Source organism: Apis laboriosa, unplaced genomic scaffold (assembly GCF_014066325.1).
Source record: "Apis laboriosa isolate Shangri-la unplaced genomic scaffold, ASM1406632v1 scaffold23_cov150, whole genome shotgun sequence".
Taxonomy (NCBI): domain Eukaryota; kingdom Metazoa; phylum Arthropoda; class Insecta; order Hymenoptera; family Apidae; genus Apis; species Apis laboriosa.
In genome coordinates, this window is record NW_025222452.1 from 1,482,174 (window position 1) to 1,507,289 (window position 25,116).

The 25,116-nt window shown below is 31.6% G+C and overlaps 1 protein-coding gene across 50 annotated transcripts in view; it reads left to right on the top strand.

The window, feature by feature from the left end:
• The first annotated feature begins 671 nt into the window (after positions 1-671).
• LOC122713273 (longitudinals lacking protein) overlaps positions 672-25,116 on the top strand; it is a 188,725-nt gene continuing 164,280 nt past the window's right edge. For 45 of the 50 annotated variants that reach the window (XM_043933552.1, XM_043933555.1, XM_043933565.1 and 42 more), the window contains exons 1-6: positions 672-805; positions 3,383-3,583; positions 4,503-4,885; positions 4,962-5,205; positions 5,503-5,680; positions 7,995-8,135. In XM_043933552.1, coding sequence (XP_043789487.1) covers positions 3,410-3,583; positions 4,503-4,885; positions 4,962-5,205; positions 5,503-5,680; positions 7,995-8,135 — 1,120 coding nt within the window. In that variant the 5' untranslated portion in view covers positions 672-805; positions 3,383-3,409. Of the gene's footprint in view, positions 806-1,770; positions 1,906-2,588; positions 2,734-3,382; positions 3,584-4,502; positions 4,886-4,961; positions 5,206-5,502; positions 5,681-7,994; positions 8,136-9,710; positions 10,890-24,240; positions 24,486-25,116 lie in introns of those variants that run through there. The other 5 variants (XM_043933593.1, XM_043933592.1, XM_043933546.1 and 2 more) reach the window with 5 other exon arrangements.

The following is a 25,116-nucleotide window of genomic DNA, read 5'->3' on the forward strand; positions in this document are numbered from 1 at the left end:
TCGTCGGCTCTCTCTTCCCGGCTTTCCACTTCTCCCGCGTCGCCTTTCGCCTCTCCCGCCGGCTGCGCTACGCCGTAAACGCGCCCCTGAACGGAAATCTGCCTTCTTCCCCACTACGTCCATGCGAATCCCTTCCACCGCTACGAATTGCCATAATGTTGAACCGGCAAAAATCAGGATTGTATCAACTTTCTTCTTTACAACTTTAAAATTTTTTTATTCAATATTTTTGATAAATAATTGAAAAATCGTACATCTGATAAAAAATTTGAATTTTCCGCCAAACTGTAACGTGTGTATATCGTTGGAAACAATTGATACAGGGCAACTTTAAATCACATGGAATAAAAAAGAAATCACTGTCATTTTACGAATTTGTTATGTACTATGCGTAGAAGATTTCGCTATTAATTATATATTTATAAATTTATTGTTCGATAAAAAGAAATTTACCAATAATTTTTCCTCTTTATATTCATCATTCTTTTGCCTTATGAAAGTAAAGTCACTAGGTTCTGAAAATCTTTTGACAGCCCTGTGTTAACCGGCCGTTCTCTTTACCCCACTATTCGTACCTTGATGCGCACAACGTCAAGTTCAATTTTCTGCGCCGCGTCTCCCCACAAGAACCACACTGTTTCCGAGCATCCCGGTTATCCCTTCGCAGAGCGGGTCGATCGTTAACGCGTAGCAGTTCGGCCATTGTGTAAAAAGAAGCCACGGCGCTCGGATAGTGTACGCTGAGGACAGGACGTGTAGTTTTCCCAAGTTTTCCTCTTGTGATATTTAGATTGTGCCAATATAGGTGAGTAATTTATATATATTTGTAGATTTGTGTATTAATTGTGTTTTGAATTTCATTGTCGTTGTGAAAAGTTCATGAAAAATCAGGTTGTCCCGTTAAATCAATGGATAAGATGCAGATACATCATAAATACTTCATCCTTTTACGAAAGTTGGCATTCGAAATGTTTTAAGTGAAATGTTTATTTCAAAATTTGCATGAATTTATCACTTTTTAAAATATATCTATTTTCATTTTTCAAACATTTTTGAACACTTCTCGCCATTTTGCTTTGACCATGTCTGTAAAGTCGGCCATTATGTACGCGTGCTAGGTTGCGGCCCAGGACCGGTAATGACGTACAAGACATTTTATACATTTTTATTATCAATTATTGAATTTTAATTATTCATATGTTATCCTTTTTTCTTACGATGAATGAATTATTATAATTGAATGTATTCAAAAAATGTTCTAATTCAAATTTTAAAGTCAATGGTCTTACATTTTATCGACCAGTTTCTTTTTTGAATACACAACTTATCAATATGTATTTTATCACTTTGCATTTGAATAATAAAATTATTAATATATATAAATTATAAAATATGGATTCTTATAAACTATATGATTTGTATTGTTTATTTTAACTTCTTTGCTTTTTTGTTATATTATTGGGTTAGATATTTTTTAGATGAATTTTGTTTTTACAAAATAAAAATTGTTATAAGAATGAAATTCGAACTTATAATCTTTTTTTCTTTGATAGTATTAATTTTATGTCATATTCAATATTCATGTAAATTATTACATGAAAATGGAAAAAATACAAATGTTGTCGGTTAGCGTCCTCTAGCAATAATTTCCAATCACGATGAAGATCATAACTTTTGAGACCAGAGCGCATGCTCAATAGTTTCTTTCGTTTTTCCTTCTCTCGTTCCCTCTTCCGGGGAAGCTTGCGCTCTCTGACGGTCGGCATACAACGAGTTAGGCATTCGGTTGCGCCATTGTTGAAAAGGGCAGCGCTCGAGGCGCACGCCGAGCTCGGACGTTTACGCAGTTTTTTTTTCATTTTTCACCCATCCTGTGATATTAGATTGTTTTATAGTCCATATTAGGTGAGTGTTACAACAAATAGTTAATCATTTGTTATATTTTTTGAAATTTGAAGAAAATTCCGGAAAATCTTAAGATAGGGTGACATGGCGCGGGCGGATCCTCTGTACTTCTAAGGAAACTTATATATTTTTTTTAATTATTATTTGAAAAAACTTCCCAATAAAGCAAGTGTTTGCGATTTTAATATTCTCGTCCAGACGATGCTTTAACGGGAAAATCTAATATTAAAAATAAATTTCAAATCATCTTTTTCTTTGCGAACTTCACTTCTATCGCCATTTTGTCTGGGCGCGATCTCGCGGACGGCCATATTGTGATCCACGTTTCCTCTCCTTTCGTAGTTTCTAGGGGCGGTGTACGGAAAGTGCATCGTTCTTTTTCGCCGGTTAGTAAATATGTTTGAAAAAATTATCTGTCGTCAATTTGTTTTTGTTTCACACGTTGCTCGACACGATCTGACGTAACATTCAATACGAGATAACAATATAAATAGATTACGCAATCGTCTGTAAGCAGTGGTGAATGCACTTCGCTTTATTTCATATTAATCTTCAAGCGCGTATGTACTTGCATTGTATCCCCCTCCAGTGCTAGTTTTACGCGGTGCGCATGTGAAGCAAGGAATCGATTTTACATTTTATTGCGCGTTAGTGATGTAAAGCTCGATGACGTAAATTATGTTACTTTTACCTTTTAATCCGTGTCATAAACTTTAACGTAATTCTTCAATGATAGTATAAAACTTTATGTACGGTTTTAGTGATAATTAAATATTGTACATAATAATGTACAACATTGTATGGCAGTTAAAAATATGATAAAAATAAGTGTGTATTATTTAAAAAATACTTCGATATTAAAATATCCTTATATGATATGGAATTGTTTTCACATTTATAAATTATGTTACAATCTTTAATTTTTTTTATTTACTTATAATTTTTTTAGATCGAATATTTTATTATGATTTTTATAATTTTTTTCGACATAACTGACATAAATTACGGTTTTGTTTTTAAATTTAATATAATATCATTAGGGTACTAGATATCCTGCAGACGTCCCTGAATTCCAGGGGCAATCGAACTAGTGCGCAACTTAAATGCGCAGGTCGGGCGCAGCTGCGCATGCGTAGTGCTTGCGCGTCCTCCTGCATCATCCCCACCAAATCGTCCATTACCGTTATGAGGACACGCACAAAGGAAAAGGCCAGAACACCAATTCGACCGACGCGCTTGCATCGTACGGCCATTTTGGAAGCTTTGGTGCTTCCTCGCGGAGCTTTTATCGCGATTACACATATCAATCGGAATAATAGATATTATTAGCTCTGCCCTGTATTTTCAAATTACCGGCCTCGATGTTCGTGTTAATTGGGCGTAATATAGTTAGATAGCATTAAGCATAGAGTCGATCATCTTGAACGACAAACAGATCTGGTCTGTTCATTACCACGAATATTTTTTGCTTATTCAGTAACGAGGGAACGAAGTCCGAAAAAAAATGGAAGACGACCAGCAATTCTGCCTTAGATGGAATAATCACCAGAGTACATTAATTCAAAACTTCGACACGCTTCTCGAAAGCGGGACGCTTGTCGACTGCACGCTGGCCGCGGAGGGGAAATACTTGAAAGCGCATAAAGTAGTGCTATCTGCTTGCAGCCCCTATTTCGAGGTGAGTGTATTTTTTAATATTTCATTATGTCATTAATATTATTAATATTATTTTATTGTTATTATTTATTATTTACATTAGTTATTTTTAACAATGTAATTATAATTACTAATAATAATATTCATAATTTAATTACGTCATATTATATTTGATGTATATATTTCATATTATATATTTTTTTAAATTGAAATTTAAAATTATTTAATACTATCGAATTTTTGCCTTTTAAAAATTTTTGTCTTTTCCATTAATTTTTATTTTGAACGTATATTATTTATGAATTGATAAATAGTACAAAAAATTGGATAAAATTCATATGAAGTTATTTGAAACTTTGATTTTGTTTCTATTAATGTAATATTTTTATTTATTAATTAAGTTTCGAATTATGATAAATTTTGGAATTCAAACTAAAAGAGAGGAAACCTCAAATTGAAACAAGATGGCTGCTGCTCTTGTTGAATGTTGCCTGGGTGGAAGCCAGAGAGGCAGGGGGACTGAAAGCCCAAACCCCCTCCTGGTTCCTCCTGGTAATCAATACAGAGAAAGCAAGATGGCTGATTTCCAGGGCACTTGCCCTGGGATTTTACCCTGATGTGGGTGGAGGGGTTTATGAAGTAGCAATACATCATTGATTTAAATTCAAATTAGAAAATTGAATTCTATGGATTAATGTTTCAATTATTTATTATTATTTACATTTCAAATTATAATTTGATAATATATGGCTTTTATTAATTAAATTATTATATCTGTTGATTCTGAAATTAATGATATTTTAAATTTATATTTTAATGATATTTTAAATTTGATATTTTCACATTAAAATTAATAAAATTTCATAATGCAATTAAATGGTTGAAGTTGATAAATAAATATTTGTATAGAAAATATTAGAGAATTTAATTTTTTGTTATAGGGATTGCTGAGTGAGCATTACGACAAACACCCGGTGTTCATTCTAAAAGATGTAAAATTCAAAGAATTAAAAGCAATGATGGACTATATGTACAGAGGGGAAGTAAATATTTCCCAAGACCAACTGGCAGCACTTCTTAAAGCCGCTGAATCATTGCAAATTAAGGGTCTATCAGAAAGTAGAACAAGTGGTAGTAGTAAAACGGACTTTAGGCAACAAAAAGTAGTTCCACAAACAACATCTCAAATGGACATTCCACAATCGTCTTCCGGTCTCACGATAGAAAAGAACAAAGTTCCTAGGCAGGGTATGGCACAAGGTTCCGTAGGGGACCTGCCCGAAGACTCGGCCAGTCCCCAAATACCTAAGGGTCTCTCCTCGAGGTAAGAATATTGAAACATTTAGAAATAATTTATATATCTGATTATTCGTATAAAATAAAATTATTGTTCTTCTCAGGGAAGGTTCTCAAAGTCCCACTTCGAGGAAAAGAAAAAAATTTAGACGAAAAAGTATAGGCGATGATAATTCTATAGAAAACCACGAAGCGTCGAATTCAAGCGATATGCCTCAACAAATGAGTGTTCCTGCGCTTGGAATTGCACCCGTGGCAGATGAAAAAGTACACGCAGACCCTACAGATTCCATTGGCAGGTCAGCCTTAATGACGCAGCTGACGAAACCTGCCGATGAAATGCTGCAGGTGAGATTTATGAAATTTGATAAAAAAAATTCTATTGTCCAGTTACATTAATCATTTACCAACGTCTAATAGAAGCTTGTGTTGTAATGCTCTTGTTTCATTCGCTACGTTGGTAGAATAACGATATCGTACTTTATCCTGCTGTTTGATGTCATATTAATTTAATCTTATAGAGTGGAAACGGTACGATACATAATTGTAATGATTTATTTAAAAATTCTGTTTTGTCAATTTTTAATTAAATATTTTTAAATAAAGGAAATGCTTTTTTTTTATAAAATATATATTTTTTCATAGTTGCCCTTGGAGAAACCTGAGCCAAATGATAATCTCATCGAGCCAAAGTCTGAATATCTAGAAGATCAAGAAGAAAGCGTTGAAGATCTGACGCTGGATGACGATATGAACGATCTGAACGAGATGGAACAGGATAACAATAGAGCCGGACCGTCCCACGACCCCTCCCAACATCCTGGTAAGTTGAACGAACTATTTATATTTTATTTGATTTTTTGTTATAACGTAGTAGCGAAATACAGGGTATTTTTAAAAATTCACTACTGAATCAATTGAAATTTTGTACATATAAGTTGCGAATTCTCAATTGTTGTCGGACATACGTAAGTCATTATTTGTACACTCGATACGAAATTAAACGAGAAATTATACCGTATTGTAGACGATATGCATATATATATATTATATATCACAGTAGTAAAACTTCGATTCAGAGAAACTTTGAATCGAAGCACGATTTTCTAATCCGTGTGATATAATAAAAGGATAGGAAATTTACATATCTCGCAAAATATGTTTGTTAAATTTAAAATGCAAAATTATATTAAAGAAAGGGACTCAATCATTGGTGATTTCAAATATAATTACGCGAACGTTTCGTTTTTTGTTTCTTAAATGTTAAAACGGGTCGTGTAATGTTCGGCCGACACTAGTTTGGGTTTCCTCGTTGCAGGTGGGGGGGCGGGAGCGCGGTCTCGGTCGAGAGGGAATTTGGTGGGTGGTGATGGCGGTGCCCTCTGGGCGTCCCATTTCCTCGAATGTAAAAAAGGGCCGAACATGAGGCGGCCACGCCCAGATGTTGACGTAGGCGCGTTGCTTAAATCGCTGGAAAAAAAACAGGGCAGAAAGTATAGTTTAGACTCGGTTAAAATGTCCCTGGATGCAATATTACAGCAGGGGGTTAGCACCACTCAGGCATCAGAGATGTATGGCATTAATCGCTCAACCCTGCAATTCTATTTGAAAAAGTTGAACGTCGTCAGAAGGAGATGGAGACAACAACCTAGTAACCTGATCCAGCCTAGGCAGCCTTAGTGTGGTGTATGCTTTTACATGTATAGTTTATGCAATGATATTCAAGACTCGGCAGCGAATAATAACATGGCATCAACCGATTGAGAACAATTTATGCCATTCTCTTCTGCTCTGTTTTCTTACATTTTCATTGTCGCGTGTGATAATTTAAAATATACATATAAATATATATATTTCTCTCCTGTAAGGATACAGTGATACATGATTCATTGATCATTGTATTTTATTTTAGTTTTCTTAGATTTAATTTTACAGAGAGGAAGAGAAAAAGCGCGAACGAGAAAAAAAGCATGCAAAAAAAGCGTCTTTCAAATATGTGATAGTTTTTTGAAATAAAACATACATGAGAAGCTGATGTATAAAAATGTAAAAATTTACATCACGCATGTTAAAATGTTCAGTTTTTTAAATGCAATTATTTATTTTTTAATTAATTGATAAATATTTATTTATTGTGAAATGCAAAACTTAATATTTTATCTTGTTTCTTAGTTGACGTTAATAGTTAAATTATCATTATATAAAAAGTATCACACGCTTAATTTTTTTCATTGTTATGTATGTGTATTAGAATCACAAGTACCTACTTATATATATGAATTTGTATGATCAAGCTTTCTTTCATTATGGTTTCTAAAGAATATTCAAGAGCCGAGTCTCATTGAAAAGATATTGAGGGTATTGATAGTATCTAAGCAGTATAGTGAGGTCTCGTTAATTATTATAAATATATTTTGTAGCTACGTTATTTCTGTTATTGAAATTAGTTATTAAAGTTTATATTAAAATTATCATTATGAAAGATTAAGGATATGATAAGAAATGTACAAAATGTCAGACTGTAAAGTAGCTTGGAAACGATCAGTATTACTTTGTCCTAAGTGTTATCGTAGATATTTAATTAAGAAAAAGATATCTAAAATATATCCAGAAATTGGACGTATGTTTTCGCATGTATGTATGCGTGTGCAATGATCACAGATATAATAAAAATGTAAGATGTTCGATGTTATTTGCTAAACGTTACTTTTCGCGAAAATAGAGAAAAACCGACTTGTTCGGTTCGGGATGTGTTGTGTTATTTAAATACTATACACGATACTGCCGAGTGTACTTATTTTGTAAGAGGGTATGTATGATTTATATCATCGATATCACCCTGTATTTCACTACTTCGGACACTTCCAAAATCCAAAGAATTTTCTTTATTCTTGTTTGAATATAACGAGAAACATAATAAAGTATAATCCTTTGTTCCTAGTACAATATTTTGTTGACTTTTATTAAATCGCACAATTTAAATTTTATTGAAATTATATATGGTTTTTACTTTTTTTTTTTTTTTTTTTTTTTTTTTTTTTTTAATTTTAAGTCTTGTTTTGCGTGTAGAAAGTGCTCAGTGTATCATCTGCATCAAGAAGAAAAATTTTTATGAGTATAGTTGTTTGTTTTATTAGCAGGTATAGGTGCATGGCACGTTACCGGCGATCGAAGTAATGCGGGAGGAGTCGTGGGCTCGGTGGCAGGAGCTCCGGGAACGACAGACGAAGTCTTTCTTGCAGCCCAGGAGGCCGCACAGGCCCACCGCGACTCTCAAGGTAGGCTCATCCATATCATTTTTTATTTGCTCCTGTTCGCTGTAACAATAGGCACTCGTGTTTGACAAAATTTTTTTTCTTTTTTTCCTTTTTTTTTTTCTTTTTTTCCTTTTTTTTTCTTTTTTCTTTTACTTAAATTTGTATATTGATGCAAAAGAAAAAAGACTGAAGTATCTAAATTTATATGATTGATTAAATGAGAGAGAACAAATAAGAAAATACGTATTTTACGCTTAATTTTTCAAATTGTTAAGTAATTTGCTTATATATTTTTGAATTTTGTTATCTATGATAACGAAATATATATATAAATGAGACATTGAAAATGATTAGTTAAAAAATCCATTTTTTAGGAATGAAGAAAAATTATGAATGTAATGTTCAATTACGAGAAAAGCCTATTGCGCAGGTGTGACAGGGCTTATATTTTCTTTTCACTGTTGAATAACGTGGTTCAACCTAGCAGCCGGTACGTTCAAGAGTAGCACGGTCTCTGAAAGAGCTTTTTCATTTCCTGAACAGGGCATGTAGCTTCTCGTTAATTTCCAAGTTCCTTCTATCTTTTTTCTACCTTTTTTATTTTCATCGCGATATTACGTTACGAGGTTGACATAAGATTTGCCGATGTTTCGATGAAGATTTATCATTTTATCTTTTCACTCTATTTTCGTTTGTCTTAATGAATTATCGATCAACAGTGCAAGATACCCTGATAATATATCCACGACTATATAACGTTACTTTCCTTCCTTTCCCTTTTTATTCTTCTGCGGCTAATCTCTATCGTTGGCCTCGCAACGCGATATTGCATGACCTCTCTCTCCTCTGCAAGGAAAACGTCGACCGTGCGGAGCAGCTCTCCGTCATGACCACCGACCAAAGGAAATATGAAACTCCTCGCTTCTTTCATATTTTGCGTCTAATCAAGGAAAAAGTTATTATTTGTATGCATACTTTCATGTACATTGTACATAATATATAATATATTCGGTTTTGTCTTAATTTCACGTTAGTAATCGTGCCAATTTATACGACAGAATATAAAAATATGGATGGTTAAGAGAAAAATGGGGGTGTATATGCCGGAAAGAGAGAGAGGAAAAAGAAGCAATAAGGGCAAGAGATCCGGAAAATACAAATGTCGCGTATCGTGATTCTGGAAATAGAATATACGATTTAGAATAATTATTTCTTGTACTCAGTTTCGTTGTCATTTTTCTACATAAATCGTATTCGATTACGTTTCACAGTGTGCAATGATTTAGATATCAGCGAATTATGTGTAGAACTCGATGTGGATAGGGCAGGTCTCTCCAAAGTATCTCTCTTAGACGTTTTTTTTCTTTATGGTGAATAATAAAATATATTTGTAATATTAAAATTCTGCAATATATTTCTGCTAATATATTATTTATTAGAATTATTCTTATTTAAAATGATTAATACATATATATATATATATATATATCATATCGTTGATTAAATTTGTTACGGTTGTGTTATATAATTTTATAAATCATTTTCATTAAGTCTTTACTTTCGACACGTTAGACGTCATCCAAACTTCAATATTAGGTACTAGGAGACGTGTTCTTCATGAAGATCCACCACAAAGGCTTTCCATGAACTGGAAGCAGCATCGTCTTCAAAAAATTCAAAGTTCAGGAACCAAAAAGTTTCCCCAGAGATCATGCAGGGTCTGTAAAGTACACGGAAAACGTAAGGATACATGTTATATGTGTGAATACTGTCGAGTACCCCTTTGCAGAATCAAATGTTTTGAATGTTATCACACGAAAGAGCAATACTAAATTTTTGTTGCACGATTTTTATATCATTTTTATTTTATCGAATTATAATTAAAAAATTCTCTTGTAAAAACTCTACAATTCATAGTTACTATAATTCAAAGTTTAGGTATAATTTTTATAAGTACAGGAAAATATATTTTATTTAATTGAACGCGTAAGGAACGAAATATGAATAATAATGTTCTATATAAGCTGACGAGAAATTATATATTTAAAATGAAGTTATATTAAGTGCAAAAAGATTAAATGGCGATTGTTACAAATTTTGTAACAAATTAATTTATCCAATCAAAGAAATGAAGAAGTAACGTATAATTTCTAATTGGATTCGTATAATTTTTGGATAAAAGATAAATAATAATAAATAAAAAAGTAATAAAAACGATTATTTGAAATTAAGAATTAGTGTGATTGTTGTATATGATATGAAAATTATTATCGAAGCTTTGCGTTTCATAAGAAGAACTATATAGTAAGATCGAAAATAAATCGTAGAAAAAATATATTTGACCAGATTTTATTTAACTGTAAGAGGAATGTAATCTGAAATAAGTTTTTTTTGTAGGTGGCAGTGTGCAGAAGATATGAAGGTCAACTTCGTTTTTTAAATGGTATGATATGGTTTTTATTTATTTTCTGATAGAACGTTTTAAAACGAATACAATCATCTAGTTGAAGGTCATTCAAGATCGTCAAAAATCGATTACAATAGAAATTATTTCATAAAACTGATCGAATCATTTTGATAATTTTCTAAGTTTATATATTTATTGCCAATAAAATACGTTTAAAAATAATAATCTTGAACATTAATGCACAATTTGAAGTGTTACAATATGAATAATGAATAATATATATTTATTAATTTTTCTTACTTAAATAATTACATGTTAAAATATAAAAACGTATATTTTTTTATTTTTATTTTTTAACCGATTAATTCAACAAAATTCAAAGTTCTTGCTACATGAATTGTCATATATTCATTAAAATATTTTTTAATAATTGTAACAGAATTTCTATCTTAATTTTTCATTTATATTTCCAATTATAGAATATATCGTTAAAATGAATGAAATAGTAATAAAAAAACGGAATATCAATAATCAGGGGTAAATTATTTAAATAATTTATTTTTTGTTATAATTGATTTTGAATTCGATCTTCAATTATAAATCATTGTATTCGTTTCAAAATTCAATATTAGAAAATAGATAAGATCATTTTCTTGAAAAAAAAAATGAATTTTATCTTCATATTTTTTCTGCATTTTTTAAAAAATATTGATATCTATCTCAAAACTAAAGCAAACTTGATTTGATGTATTTAAATTATTTATGTGATCTGTTTTAAATGTTTCATTTAATTATGTACGCATTAGGTTCTCATGAATACTTTGCTACTTGAAATTTTTATAGATATAATCGCGATGTTGAGCATTCTTAATTAATAACGCGTTGAACAATTTATCAATGTTATTGGATTCTTGTTCATTGAATTATATTTAATGCTGCAAATCGTGCATATTGTGAGATAAAAAGTTTCTTATGATCATTTTTAAGTGTAATATTTTTATTTTAATTCTTATATACAAATAGTATATTTTCAAATACGTAATTCGTTTTCATTATACGTAAATGGAAAAGAGAAAGGAAGAAAAAAAAAAAAGAAAGAAGAAAAGAAAAACAGGAAAATAAGATAGAGATATGTGCAGCTGTTGTTTTCTCGAGTTGATGCATCTGCTCTAGCAGCTGTTGTTGGCAGATGCAACGCGAAGCTATTTGGTGTAGATGCGACACGGATGCATATGGCATTATGAAAGAAGAAAATTAACGTATAGTATATTTTTATAAATAGAAAAATATTTATTGTTGTTTTATGTTCCAATTTTTTTTCGCAGATATAAATTGTTTCAGGAAAATTATTAATGATGGTATGAAATGAAAAGGATGAGATACTTTTGGAGAGATCAGTTAGAATTCAGGTTAGCGGTAACGAGTTCTGACAAACAGAGTTAAGATAAAATAAAAAGGGCATTTTCACGCGAGCGCGATATATTCTTCTCGTTACTTTTTTCCATTATCGAAGGAGAGTTATATTAGGATAAATGGTCGCCAAAATAGGTGATCCAACGTGGGAAACAAGGTAACTTCGGAGAGAGAGGAGCGATCTCTCTGTCAATGCTAGTTCTTGATTTCGAGAAAATGTTGTTCGTTTTTATTTAGTTTGAAAATTCGTTCTTACAATTCGATTTTTACATTTGTTTTTTCGAATGGAAGACAATTTATGAATATGTTACATTTTCCACACATTTTAAGATCGAAGTTTTGATATGAGGGCTCGCATTGATGGGGAAGGTTGTTGTTTTTGTCGTCAGAGACTTGTTACCTTGAATCGATTGTTCATGCCGGATGAATTAAAAAATTTACAAAAAAATTTTTTAGTTGAACGCAAATTTCATATTTGTATCGTCTTAACACGTTCCGTGTTGAACAATATTCAATGATTTCTGTTTGCGCCGTTTAATATTTTTCTTGAATGGAAATTTATAAGTATTATCGAGATTTTGTATAGGATTTTTCAATAGAAGTTCCAATAGAAAATTTCAAGCAATTGCTTAGCGCACGGATCTTTGGTCATCCATTTTGGCTTATCATATTAAGATTCTGGAAATGCATGCAATAAATATAAAATATTTTCTTTCATCTTTTCTTAGATAGAACAAAAAAAAAACTCATCACATTCAAAGAATGTAAATTTTTTATATAAAAAATTACTATTTTTTTTAAATATTATTTTGCATCTAAATAGTATTTTTATCGATTATTTTGAGTCGATTCAAGTTTAAAAGTAATACGTACACGTATAGAAGTATGTGGTTATAATACAGAATGGAAATAAATTCCGAATTGGATTTGATCATGAAGGAGCGAGGAGAATAGAGAATAGATTAAAAAAGGAGAGTATATTTAGGACTAGGAAATATGAAGGAGAGTGATAATAAAATAAATGAGTGAAATAATTTAGTTTTCATGAGAGATATGTATAGACGGCGCAAATGGATTTTATGATATAAATTTCGCATAGCATGGAACGTGTTTTCTGCACCGTCATTGCATTCGATTCTATCCTAACCAAATAGCACGCAATTATAGTTAATTTGATCGAGATATTCGATTTGTCACGTAACGCGTATTTTTTGTCCATTTTGGTGTTCCATATTTTTGATGATATATTGAGGTAGTACCACATTTGATCATTTTAAGCTCAGTGGTATTTCATTTTCCACGTTGACGCGTGCGTAGGTAAAAGAATAAAAAATAGAGCCGGCGTTGCGCCACGTTATTTGCAGTGCGTAGAAAAACTTTCTGTAAATGTTGTTGTGGAAATAAATATTTATATTTCGGTAGAAAGGATAGAGCAAATACGCGTTTATAATTGCCCGAATAATCTAAGCTTCGTACCTCTTTTATTGTTTTTTCTTTATAATTTAAAATTCTTACAACACAAGCATGAAAATGATCGAAGCAAATTTTTCGAGCAAAATTGTAAACATGTTTTTGATCTTTACCCTTGAAGCCGAAATGCAACCCTCGTATCCTCAAGAAAAAGAAAGATACCCATTTGTAGTCGTTTACGTGTTTTTTTTGTTCGTTAAGAAATAAGAGAATTCACCACAAATATGTGGTAATAATGTGTAAGGAAAAACAATCGGACGAAAGAAGGGATTAAGATTTATGTGTATATAATTATGTATCTGTCGCGCGTGGTAAAGATGCGCACGAGACAAAGTCGAATTGGCTGCGTTCTCTCGTGTATGATTTTATTATTTACGACGTAAAGCCAATCATATGCGTGAGTGTATTAAAACTTCTTTTATCATATCTCGTGATTAACAAGATTCACTAGGGGACAAGGCGTTATGCAATCAACAATATTAGCAGTATTATTTTTTTTCTTCACTTGCACATAAAGGGATTCTAAAGCATATCTCGCTTATTTTTTAATCTCATTGTTTTTGTTTTGTCTATTGCGTTATTGTATAAACGAGGGACGCTTTACTTCATATTTCTAACAGCACAGAAAGCGCACTGATTGGCAATACGTCGATCGGCGTGTCCTCTTATTGCACGTTCTCCGTGTAATATGAAACGCGTGGCTTTTTGAAAGGATCTCGAATGTAACTATAGTTATTCTTGTAACGAAGACGAACGTCTCGTGAACATGGCGATGGGGATATATGTTTTTCCTTCGTGTTGGAATACGATATACGCGTTTTTCCGCGTGTCAAGTCTGTAGGTTAGTGAACATCATAACGATCTAAAAATTGAAACAAAAAAAGCACGTGTTCTTTTGGTATTCGTGGCACGCGTGATAGGCGCTGCACGTATCCGCATTAAGACCTGACATGCGCGTGATGTCACGTGGTTCGTGCGCATGCGCGTTTCACGCGTGTCCGATCTTTTCCACGCGTATCGGTACTGTGTGTTTATGTACGTGTTTTGTGTGTCCCGCATGCATGTCTGATGCGTGTTATTTATGCATATGTACGTATGTATACGTACATTCGCAGGCACGCATAAGGTACATGCATACATGTACATGTACACGCACATTACATACATACGATGTGTGATTCAACGTACTTTTTTCTTTATCCATCCGTGTATGCGTACACTCGATAGTTCTCAATCCATTGCGTTGTGCCATTTTTTGCGTAATTCGTCTTGCATGCCTACGCTTCCTTCGGTAGTGTAATTAAGACTCTTTAACTCTACGGAAGTGAGCGAGCGTGATGCGTACTCGTCGCGTGAAAATCTTATCGATTTGCCTGCAATATCTTTTTCCCGTAGGTAATGATATGTATATATACATACATATGTTAAGTATATATATATATATTTATATCATATACAAACATATTTATATATGTTTAACGGTGGTGGTGCTCATCTTACGAATATGTACTTTCCTTGCATTTTTCTATGATATATAAATACGAGGCGTACGCGCTTGCACACATTCCATTACATTTTTTTTGTTTGTTTTTTTTTTAAACTAACCCATGTGTACATAACTTGCTTCTTTGTTCGTAACGCATATAAACATCAAGTATTTGATTAACCCGATTTAAAATGCATATTTTACATGTGCGCATGTACGATGTGTATGTACATAAGAATACATATATCGTATATTTATCTTTGTGTGTTTATATGCATATATATATATATATATTATATATATAAGAGCGTGTTCATATATACATATAAATACATATTGGGATACATACGCGTGTATGTTTACATGTATATATACACGTACATATACACATACATACATATATACGTAACATATAAACATACATCTATTACACAATGTTTTCCACTCGATATATGTACTATTATCATATATCTATATTGCGTATGGGAACATATTTGTATACAATTGTTAATACTGCTCATAGTGTTGTATTTTAAATGGCATTCGAATTTCGTTCTACCTATGCCATGTGATTTCACGATTTTGTACGTTATTTGCTACCGTTTTTACTTTCCAAGTGTTTAGGCTGTTTTCGAAGAGATTTAAATAAAAATTATAAAGAAGATACGAAGTGACGAAATGCGAGAAAGTTGGTTGATCGCGGTCGAGCGATTTCTCGATCGCGATGTGACAAACGCTCGTTCGAGTTTTAATCATGTGATTATACCAAAGAAGAAAAAGAAGAAAAAGAAAGAAAAAGAAAATCGATCGATGTACTTATTTGTACACCGGTCGGCTTACGTGGAATTTCATGTTTTCGTATGCTTTTTTGCTACGAAAATCCTTTGTTTTTTAATATTTTAATTGGAATATTTGCATTTTTATATTTTATTGTTATTTTTTCCCTTATTCTAATAAGCAATATTTTCTATATTTGGCTTGTTAGTCATGGGAATATGCATGAATTCGGTTTATGGCAAATTTTTTTGGATCAACACGAGTCGATATTATTTGATCGATTCGTAAATTGATCATATTTTGCCATATCGTGTATGTGAGTGCGTGTATTTTTGGAAATGAATATAACAGAAAAGAAGAAAGAACATGCTGAAGAAAAATCTGAATCTACCATGTGATGGTAAATATGGTAAATTATGATACAGCCATTACAGCGATATAAGAGGTAGTATTTCATTCATTTCACTGCGCATTTATGTACTTGTTAGATTTGCTGCATTTTTTGCATTTTATGCATTTTATGGTTACATATCATTTACATATATATTATATATATATATAACATTTTATATTGCTATATATTTTACTTACGTATAATTTCAATTTATATACGTACATGATTTTTATATCTGATCTTTCATCATTTTATTTTGTTATTGTAAATATGGGTCACTTTTATTATTGAATTACCTGATCAATATAATTTTAGGTAAGGAAATTAGATTGTTCAATAATTCAATAGCAATGCTGTGATCCTATTTGCAATACCGTATGTTGTTCAACCATATATCGTATCCATATCGTATCGTAATACGATAATACGATAATACGAGTTTACATTGTCTTTTCTAAAAAAAAATTATACATTAAAACGGTCTGTAGCAATATTTTCGCTATTCACGATCGTTTTTCCGATCATATATCATTTCGACATGTGTAATGATTTAATTTATTTTTTAAATGATCTTAACGTTTTTTTTTGATATTTCATGATGCATTGAATAATCTTGCTCAACGATTTAACAATAATAGATCTCTTTTTAGATTTTCTTCTACACAATGATAAATGAAATTAGCGAGAAATCGCGTTTCTCATTTTTTATTTGTGATTCTAACAATAATAAATTGCGTGTAGCTTTTTCGAGCAGTTATCACGATGATTGCTCGGATTTTTTATTTTAAACTTTTATCTGCAATATATACGTGCATCAATATATTGTGCTGTTACATCAACGAGAAGAGATAAGAATCGATGTTTTCCAGTGATCCGGATAAAAGAAGAATTTCGTTGTTTGTTTCTATTTTCGAAAATTTTCCATTTTGAAAGTTTTTGGAAGTAGAAACGACTAAAATTAGTTTACTTTTTTTTTTTTTTTTTTTTTTATAAATTTCGAAAATTCTATTCTTTTTTCTTCATTTTGTTTTTAATCAAGTAAGTTATCTTTATACGTATATTTATTTTTAAGGAACAGATACAATTTCGATCATTTAAAGATATCCAATTTGATATCTTTTTACGAACGAATATAACAGCAAATTATGCTCGTGTTTTTTCTTAGTGTTTGTACGATTAAATGTCAGTGTTGAAATCTATAAGAAGATTCTTCTTAGAACTTCATTATGGAACAATCAGGTAAAAGGTAGTATGACTTGATAATTTTTTTCCTTTTCAATATTAAAGTAAGTTCTAACTGCAATTAGATTTACATTTATAATATTTATATTGTATACGACGTATATTGTTTCGTTTTTTCCCCGTACATATATATATATATATTTCACATGTTTTTCTTCTACATACATTTTATTACTTTTTGCAGCCAAGCTTCTATGTGATTTTTTTATCGCTCAAGTTATCTAAATGTTTTATTCTTATAATTGTTAGTATTCTAAGATAATTTATTTATGTCTATTATTGTTTTATATGATATGACAATTTTATATGTGTATATTATTTACAATATCAATAATCGTTGACTTTTTATACATTTTTATATATCGATTATATATCGTAATTTACATTCATATTTCAGCGTCATAAAATTTGAAACGAATTTTTTTATAATTATCGAATATTGAATATTATGTATTTATTTTTTTGTAAGAAAAAATTTAACTGTTTTTTGACGCATTGGCGAAACGTACATGTTTTTTATGTACGTATATGGTGGTATAACCTAAGTTCAAATGTCACCACAAACTTTTTGTCGTGACAATAATTGATTTTACATTGCGCATCCACTTCGATGCAGCATTAATATTTACGATATTTATGCATAATGTTTATAAAATTTGTGAAACTTTTTCTCTTTTCATTTGTTTAATATGTCGTTCGCCAATTGTTCGAAAGTGAAGCAAAAAACGCTCGGTTTTTTTTTTCAAAATTCCAAGAAAATTGGAGTTTTCGAGATTCTGTGCCGAGTGAACGAAAATTTTACAACTGTGAAGAATGTTTATAAAGAGTGTTCGTGATATGTTTGGAGGCAATCGGTTAAATGTAAAAAAAAAAAAAAAGGTTAAGTATTTTATCTTGCGTGTTGTATCGTCACGCAAGGTATTACATATTTTTATATACTTTAATAATAATAATTACAATAATAATAATAATAATAATTTTTCGTAGAAATGATTGTTCGTGTAAATTTGATTCTTATAGTTAATTCTTCTCTAATTTTATGTGAACAAGGGAACAAGAATTAATAATAACATTTCGAACAATCATTTTTATCATAATGCAATAATGTTTAAAATTTTTAGTAGACGTTATTTTGTCAATATTATATATGAATTTTTATCGTCTTTCTTTTTACGATATTGTTCCGAGGTTTTATACCCGATCTCTATGTCTCTTCGCTCGAAATATCAAGTCGTTATCTTTTTCAGTTTTCTAGGATATAGTTTTCATTTTAATTTCTTCTTTTTTTTCTTTATTTTTAACCCAATGGATCTTCTCCCTCCTATTGTTTCGTATATATATATATATATCACTGGATTAAATTTCACGGGTAATCTTTTCTTTTAAAGAAAAATTATCATTCGTACCATCTATTCAAATATGTCAGGCAATTCAAATTTTTTTTTTGACGTTAATCTCGCATTCACTTGTGGTGCAACGTTATATTGCTCTCGATTTCATTTTCAAATAACAAATGGTTCAATTTTTGAAGTGTGATTGGAAGCTCGAATGTGTATTTTATTGTGCGCGAGGGAAATAGTAAAATCGATAATTTTTAAAGGGTCGAAAAATAATTGAAAAAAAAAAAAAAAAAAAAAAACGGAGACACGTTTAAAAGAAAAATCATGAGATGGATGTACGTTCAATCTTTACCTTTCGTACTCTAAGGCGCCAGATAATGAAAGACCAATCGATTGTACTTTCATCCATTGTGATTTTTTTTTAAACGAAATCGTTGATCGTTAGGTGCTACCAATTTCGATGGTATTATTAGGTCGAAAAATACATTTCGAATCGTACTATGATGTCCACGAAGTATAATGAAAGATACGTAGGTATTTCTAATAAATTTTTATAAATTCGAATAATTTATTAGAATATCTTTACGCGATTTTCAAGCAAGTATTAATATCCCCGATTTGACTTCAATTTCTCGTTGCGGGTATCGCAGAGAGGTCGTCATTTCGAATATGAATGCTAGCAAAATATTCGTGGAAAATTAGTAAGATGAGAAGCATAATATTTTCCATCTAACGATGCCTTTGGAATTTAGAATGCAAGTATCTTGAGTGTATAGATCAGATATGAGATAAAAAAATTGAGAATGAGTGAAATTTCGTATCATTTTTTAATTTATACGATATTACATTCCATCAGACGTATATAACAATGGTACATCTCGCTTATCCTCGATATAAGACGAGATATAATTTTTCAATCCAATTTTCAAGTATTTACAAATAGAAGATAGTCGCTTGTGTTTCTGTTATTATGGTTGCTCGAATTATCTAAGAGACGAATTTCTCTCTACGTTCATAAATACGGACTGTACACACGATTCAATGGACGAGACGAAACGAAGTAGACGAGAGGTTGTCAACATTCATGGGTATATATACGTATCGTGTAATCGTTGTTCCTCCAATAATGTTTGCTGCGCAGCGATCATTATTGTAAGATCAAACGTGTACGTCGTCGTATCGTTTTTCATCGTAATGGGGGAATCTTAATTCTGACGAACCGCACCACACGACATATCTTCTCCAGCGATGCTTCTCGACGAGAGACCAACGAACGTCTAGGCAGACGAGAGAGATATTGGTATATACGGAGAGAAAGAGTGAGCGAGAGGGAGAGAGAGAGAGTACGAATGAACGTGTGTATGATTGCTGTGAGGGACCCGACGGTGTTTCAGAATCGATTTTTGGCTATTGTTGCTCGCGATGCGGTCGACATTATGCCGTCCAATATTCTTTGGACAGGCACCAGAAGTATGAGTGTGGAGTAGAAAAGCAGTTCTGCATTAACTTGCTAACGTCGTTTCACTCGGCTGGACACGTCAGAGGGCACATCAGAAGCGGACCGGTCACCATTTGGCGCCTTGTTCCAGAGGAAGGTTTTCCAGATCGAATCAACATATCTCCATCGCAATTTTCCCGTCACTCTCGAGGAGAGACCAAGTAAAGGAGAAAATTATTCCATAATAATACGTTTCCCCTTTTCGTTGTTCTCTTACTTATATATTATCCCTCCATTGTGGCATAACACCGTTCCACCACGAAAAGTCGGAGAGAGTCGACGTATCACGACGCAAAACATGTCCTATTATAATAATAATAATTGAGCAAATAGAATTCTGTAATTATTTTACTTGTTCGAGTTTTTGTAGTTTGTCGAATTCATAAATATACAATGCGTACCTTTCGTAAAAAGAAGTATTTCGTAAGGCTTGATCGATTTGCTTTTTCTAGAGTTACTTGATTTTTCAATGTTGCGAAAACTTACCTTTTTTTTTTTTTTTTTTTTTGTGATATTGTGTCAAGTTGTTTGCACGAGTCTTTAAATGTGTATATTATACGATCAAGCCTTAGAAAGTTAAAGATATCTCTTAGTTCGTGACACGTTAATTTTCAAAAACGGATAGGATTTGATCTTCTGACTGGTATTGCGTCGTTGCGATTCTTGCGAGTAATATCAATTAATAATAATTAATATCTCGAATTATTAACTAGCTTCGATTAGAAATAATACTTGAGATTATTTTGAAAAAAAGTTTGATTGTTAGTAATATATATATATGAGACAAGAAAACGGAAAATATTTATTGTAAAAAATTTTCAAAATTCAAAATTGTCTAATTGTTAATTGGAAAATCAAAATCGGGTTCTTTTTCTCGTAAATAATTGTACAAGTAATTCTATAAGAGAATTGCAGTAAGACATTGTTCCAATAAATTATCATTTGTTGAAAATATTAAGATAAAACTATTCGTACTGCGATAAATACATTTCATCTATCTCGTGAAAAGAAAACGTGTATTTATCTTGTTCATAATAATATATATATATATACACATAAATATATTTATTTTAAATTTCGGTGCTATTAGGATTAATATATCTATTATCTTTGATTAATATTCGATCGCGTGCGAAATTGCAAAAAAAAATTCGAAATCTTTCAATAATTTGCAATCTTTGAGGAATTGATATTTATTGATTAATTGTTGAACCAAAGTCATTGATAATTAATTGTTCTTTTAATAATTTGCGTTTGCGAATAGGGATTGTACGGGAAGTATTTAAGTAGGTGCTCGACTCGATTTTTCAATTTTATTCAAACGTGTTTCGAAATAAATATATAATGGCGTTTAGGAGGATATTCTGCACACAATTTGCATTCTTCGATTGCACGTATTCCAGCTGTCGTCCAGTGGAGTGGAGCATCAGAAGATATGCAATAAATTATTTCTGATAAAAGTAATTGTTTTTCATCGCTTCTTTTCATCATCCTCTTCTCCTGTCCTCTCGTCTTTCTAATTTTTAAACTGTCTTTTACACAATATCAAAACTTAATTTACATTATGATACATATTAAAAATACGAAAAAAATTTTTTTTTAAATATTATTCCTTTTCTTCTAATTTTTAAAGTAGACATGATATTTTACAAGTACAATTTTAATATCAAATTTTAATATCAATCTTGTTTTTGAAAATTTCAAGTAATATGATTATATATATTTTTCTTTTTAAAATTTATAATTAAATTTGGAAATTTATCGTTCAATATAGAGTACTTTTAAATAAATTATTTTATATATATATTCTCTTATTTTACTTTTTCTTCAATTAATCAGGTTCGTGTATGAATTTAGTTATATTTTATCAAGTAGCAACGATTTAACGTGACTTGCAAAGCTCGTCGAAGAGAAATGTAAGCTCGGATAAAAAGTAAGAGTGCATTCTATGTAAATCACCTACCAAAGTGATTAATCGCCATCATTTTATGGAATAACAAGAAATGGAAGAAAAAGATAGGATTGGAAAAGGAATAACTTATCTGCAATGCGAATGGATTTGCCAGATCTCTGTTCAACGAAATTTAAAAAAAATCCTCTTTCGTTGTTCAGCCTGCACCAGGTGGGTTCCGTTCATGACTGCACAGGAGATGCCCGATTTCTCTCGTTTCCTCGTTCAATTAAAAATTTTGATGATTTTTATATAAAAATAATAATAATAATAATAGTCAAAAATTAAAAAAAATTATTATACACAGTTTCATAACGAATTTTTTTAAAAATTCTTTTTTTTTTTTTTTTTTTTTTTTTTNTTCTATAATATTCATGATAGAGATAGCTAGCATTATGATCTTTTTTATTTATCGATTTTTTTTTTTTTATATATATATATATAGACAAAAATTAAAATTGATTATAGTCTCGATAGATTAACGAATTCTTAAGTTATTTGAACTTTTATATATTTATGTCCGATTGAAAAAATGGAATTTTCTGTATATTCCCTTGTTATAAAAACGTGTTGCCTCGCACAAATGTATAATAAAATATATTTTTTTCATAAAAAATCTGTTATATTTAATTGAATCAGTATTGATAAAAAAAAAAGTATTGCGTACGTATTTATTCACGACGAGAGACTGACAAATGTGTACTGCATGCTGAATCATGGTTTGCCGCGAATTTAAGCTTTCATAATCATATTAATGTGATGCGGAAATAATACGTTATGTACCAGTCGAATTAAAAGAATTATATTGTCTCGAGTGTTCTGACGAAATGATGCAGTTTCGACAGAGATTGTTTTATAGGTTTATTTATACGTGTGCCATGGGCGTGTTGGGTGAAAACTATACAAGGAGGCATTTTTTACGTTGGGTTTAATTAATGAATATATATTACGGGTGTAAAAATGGAAACTAATAAAAGCGACTCATTTTTGGAGCAGCATGTAAATAACAACGGCTCGAAGTAAAGGAGACTGCGCTTTAAATCACGATCGTTTTGCGTTTCATTTTTGAGGGCGTATTTTTTTTCTCTCGATAATTCTCTAAATTTCTAAAACAAATTTCTTTTTTTTTTTTTTTTCTCGCAAAAATTCTCGTTACATTGTTTCATTTTTACAATCGTATTGTAATTTTCCAAAAACGTTTGTCATAATTTGTGGATATTCTATTTTTTTGTCCTCTTTTTTCTTTTTTTTTTTAATGTTTGTACTTTTTTTTTGTATTTCGAAACTTCCTTTGTTCACTAGTAATGTATATTGACGTGCAAAGCTATGGTTACGAGGAATGTTAACTCTGTAATACATATCGATCTTCTCCTTAGTTAACTTCAAAGGTAATGCCAGCCATGTTACATATCGTAATGCAATTATATTAGCACATTGCAATTTGTCAACAGAGATAGATATCTTGCTCATTTTATTCCAAAAGAAAAAAAAAAAAACGGGCCACTATTTTGTAAATAATCGTTGACACAAACGATAATATCGATAATATCGATTTCCGTTGACAGATATGCAACATAAGCCAGCAAATACATTTCAGAGTAAAATTCTTGAGAACACTCGGTCCACTCGAGAATGCTACTCTTAAATATATTCGCGTCCTGACACAATTTTATCACTACGGAATATGACCAATAATGGTATTGCCTTCGAGTTAACTAGAATCACGATGACGTACGTATATAATAAATTCTTTCAACATCGTATCTTACCATTTAACTTTTTTTCCCCAATCAAATTAATAGAGTGAAATATCGCGCGCAGTCTTCTTTTTTTGGAGCGAGCTTAAGCCTTGACCGTATATCGTTCACATGCTTAGCTCGAGCTTACCTTTTCCCATCGTTGCCGCGAGACGAGCTTCGAAATACATCGGTATATTGTCATTTACTTACTTTTTTTTGTACGCCTACTCATGCAGGGGGAGATGAGGGAAGGGAGGAAAAGAGGAGAATGATTTACGGAGGGGGAAAACAAAAGAGAGAGAGAGAGAGAGGGATGGTTGGATTTTTCGATTTCGCGCCCCCGTTTTATGGATAAGGGAGGATGGAACACAGCCCATAATGTAAAAAGCCTCCGTGTGTATGCTTACAGCGAGCCCCATGATGGAGGGTGTCTCTTCCGGCGAGCTGAAATTTCGGTGTGTCATGTGTGGACGTGCATATAGATCACGATCCTCTCTGACGCGACACTCCAGGTACGAGTGTGGAAGACTCGGGTCCAGGTATACTTTCACGTGCACGCTCTGCGGAAAGTACTTCTGTCGACCGGATCACCTTAAGCAGCACATCCTCAATATACATGGCGCATCGGTCGCTAAATAGCTTCCATATGTTATTATCGTCCAACTATGATATCGGTCTCCAAAGATGCTCGATTTGTTCTTGTCTCTGTGGATGAGTTTGCGAAAGAAAAGAAAAGAAAAAAAAAAAAAAAAATGATGGGAACACATAGAGGAAATCAAGGGCCGTTTATACACGGAATAAGTGGAATTGAAATTATAATTCCGATATAGAAGCTTCCTTTTCGTGGTTTCCACGTAAGAAAAAAAAAAGTGGAAAAGTGGTATGGTGAAAAAGAAAGAAGAGAAAGGGGTGAAAGTATCGAAATAAAATCGTATCTTTAATTTTTTAAATGGTGTGTCAAGGGTGTTGCTACCCTCACCCTCCCTGGTGGAGGGGATTGCCGGGCATTTATAATATGGGCTACGGTACAGCAAAGAATTAGAATCAAATGTTAAGTGACAAGTTAGCGTTTCGATCGATTTATAAATAAATTTTAAAAGAATGCAGTGACCTATTATTTAACTTACGTTGCTGTATCTTGGCTCATGTTATATATTATATATCGGGAACTTGTCCAATTTTTACTGTAGTTTCTAGTTTATCCGACTTTTTTGTCGTTCAATCGATCTTCCATACGACGTTGCCAATAAACGTTGAATTTTTTCTTTCTTTTTTTTTTTTTTTT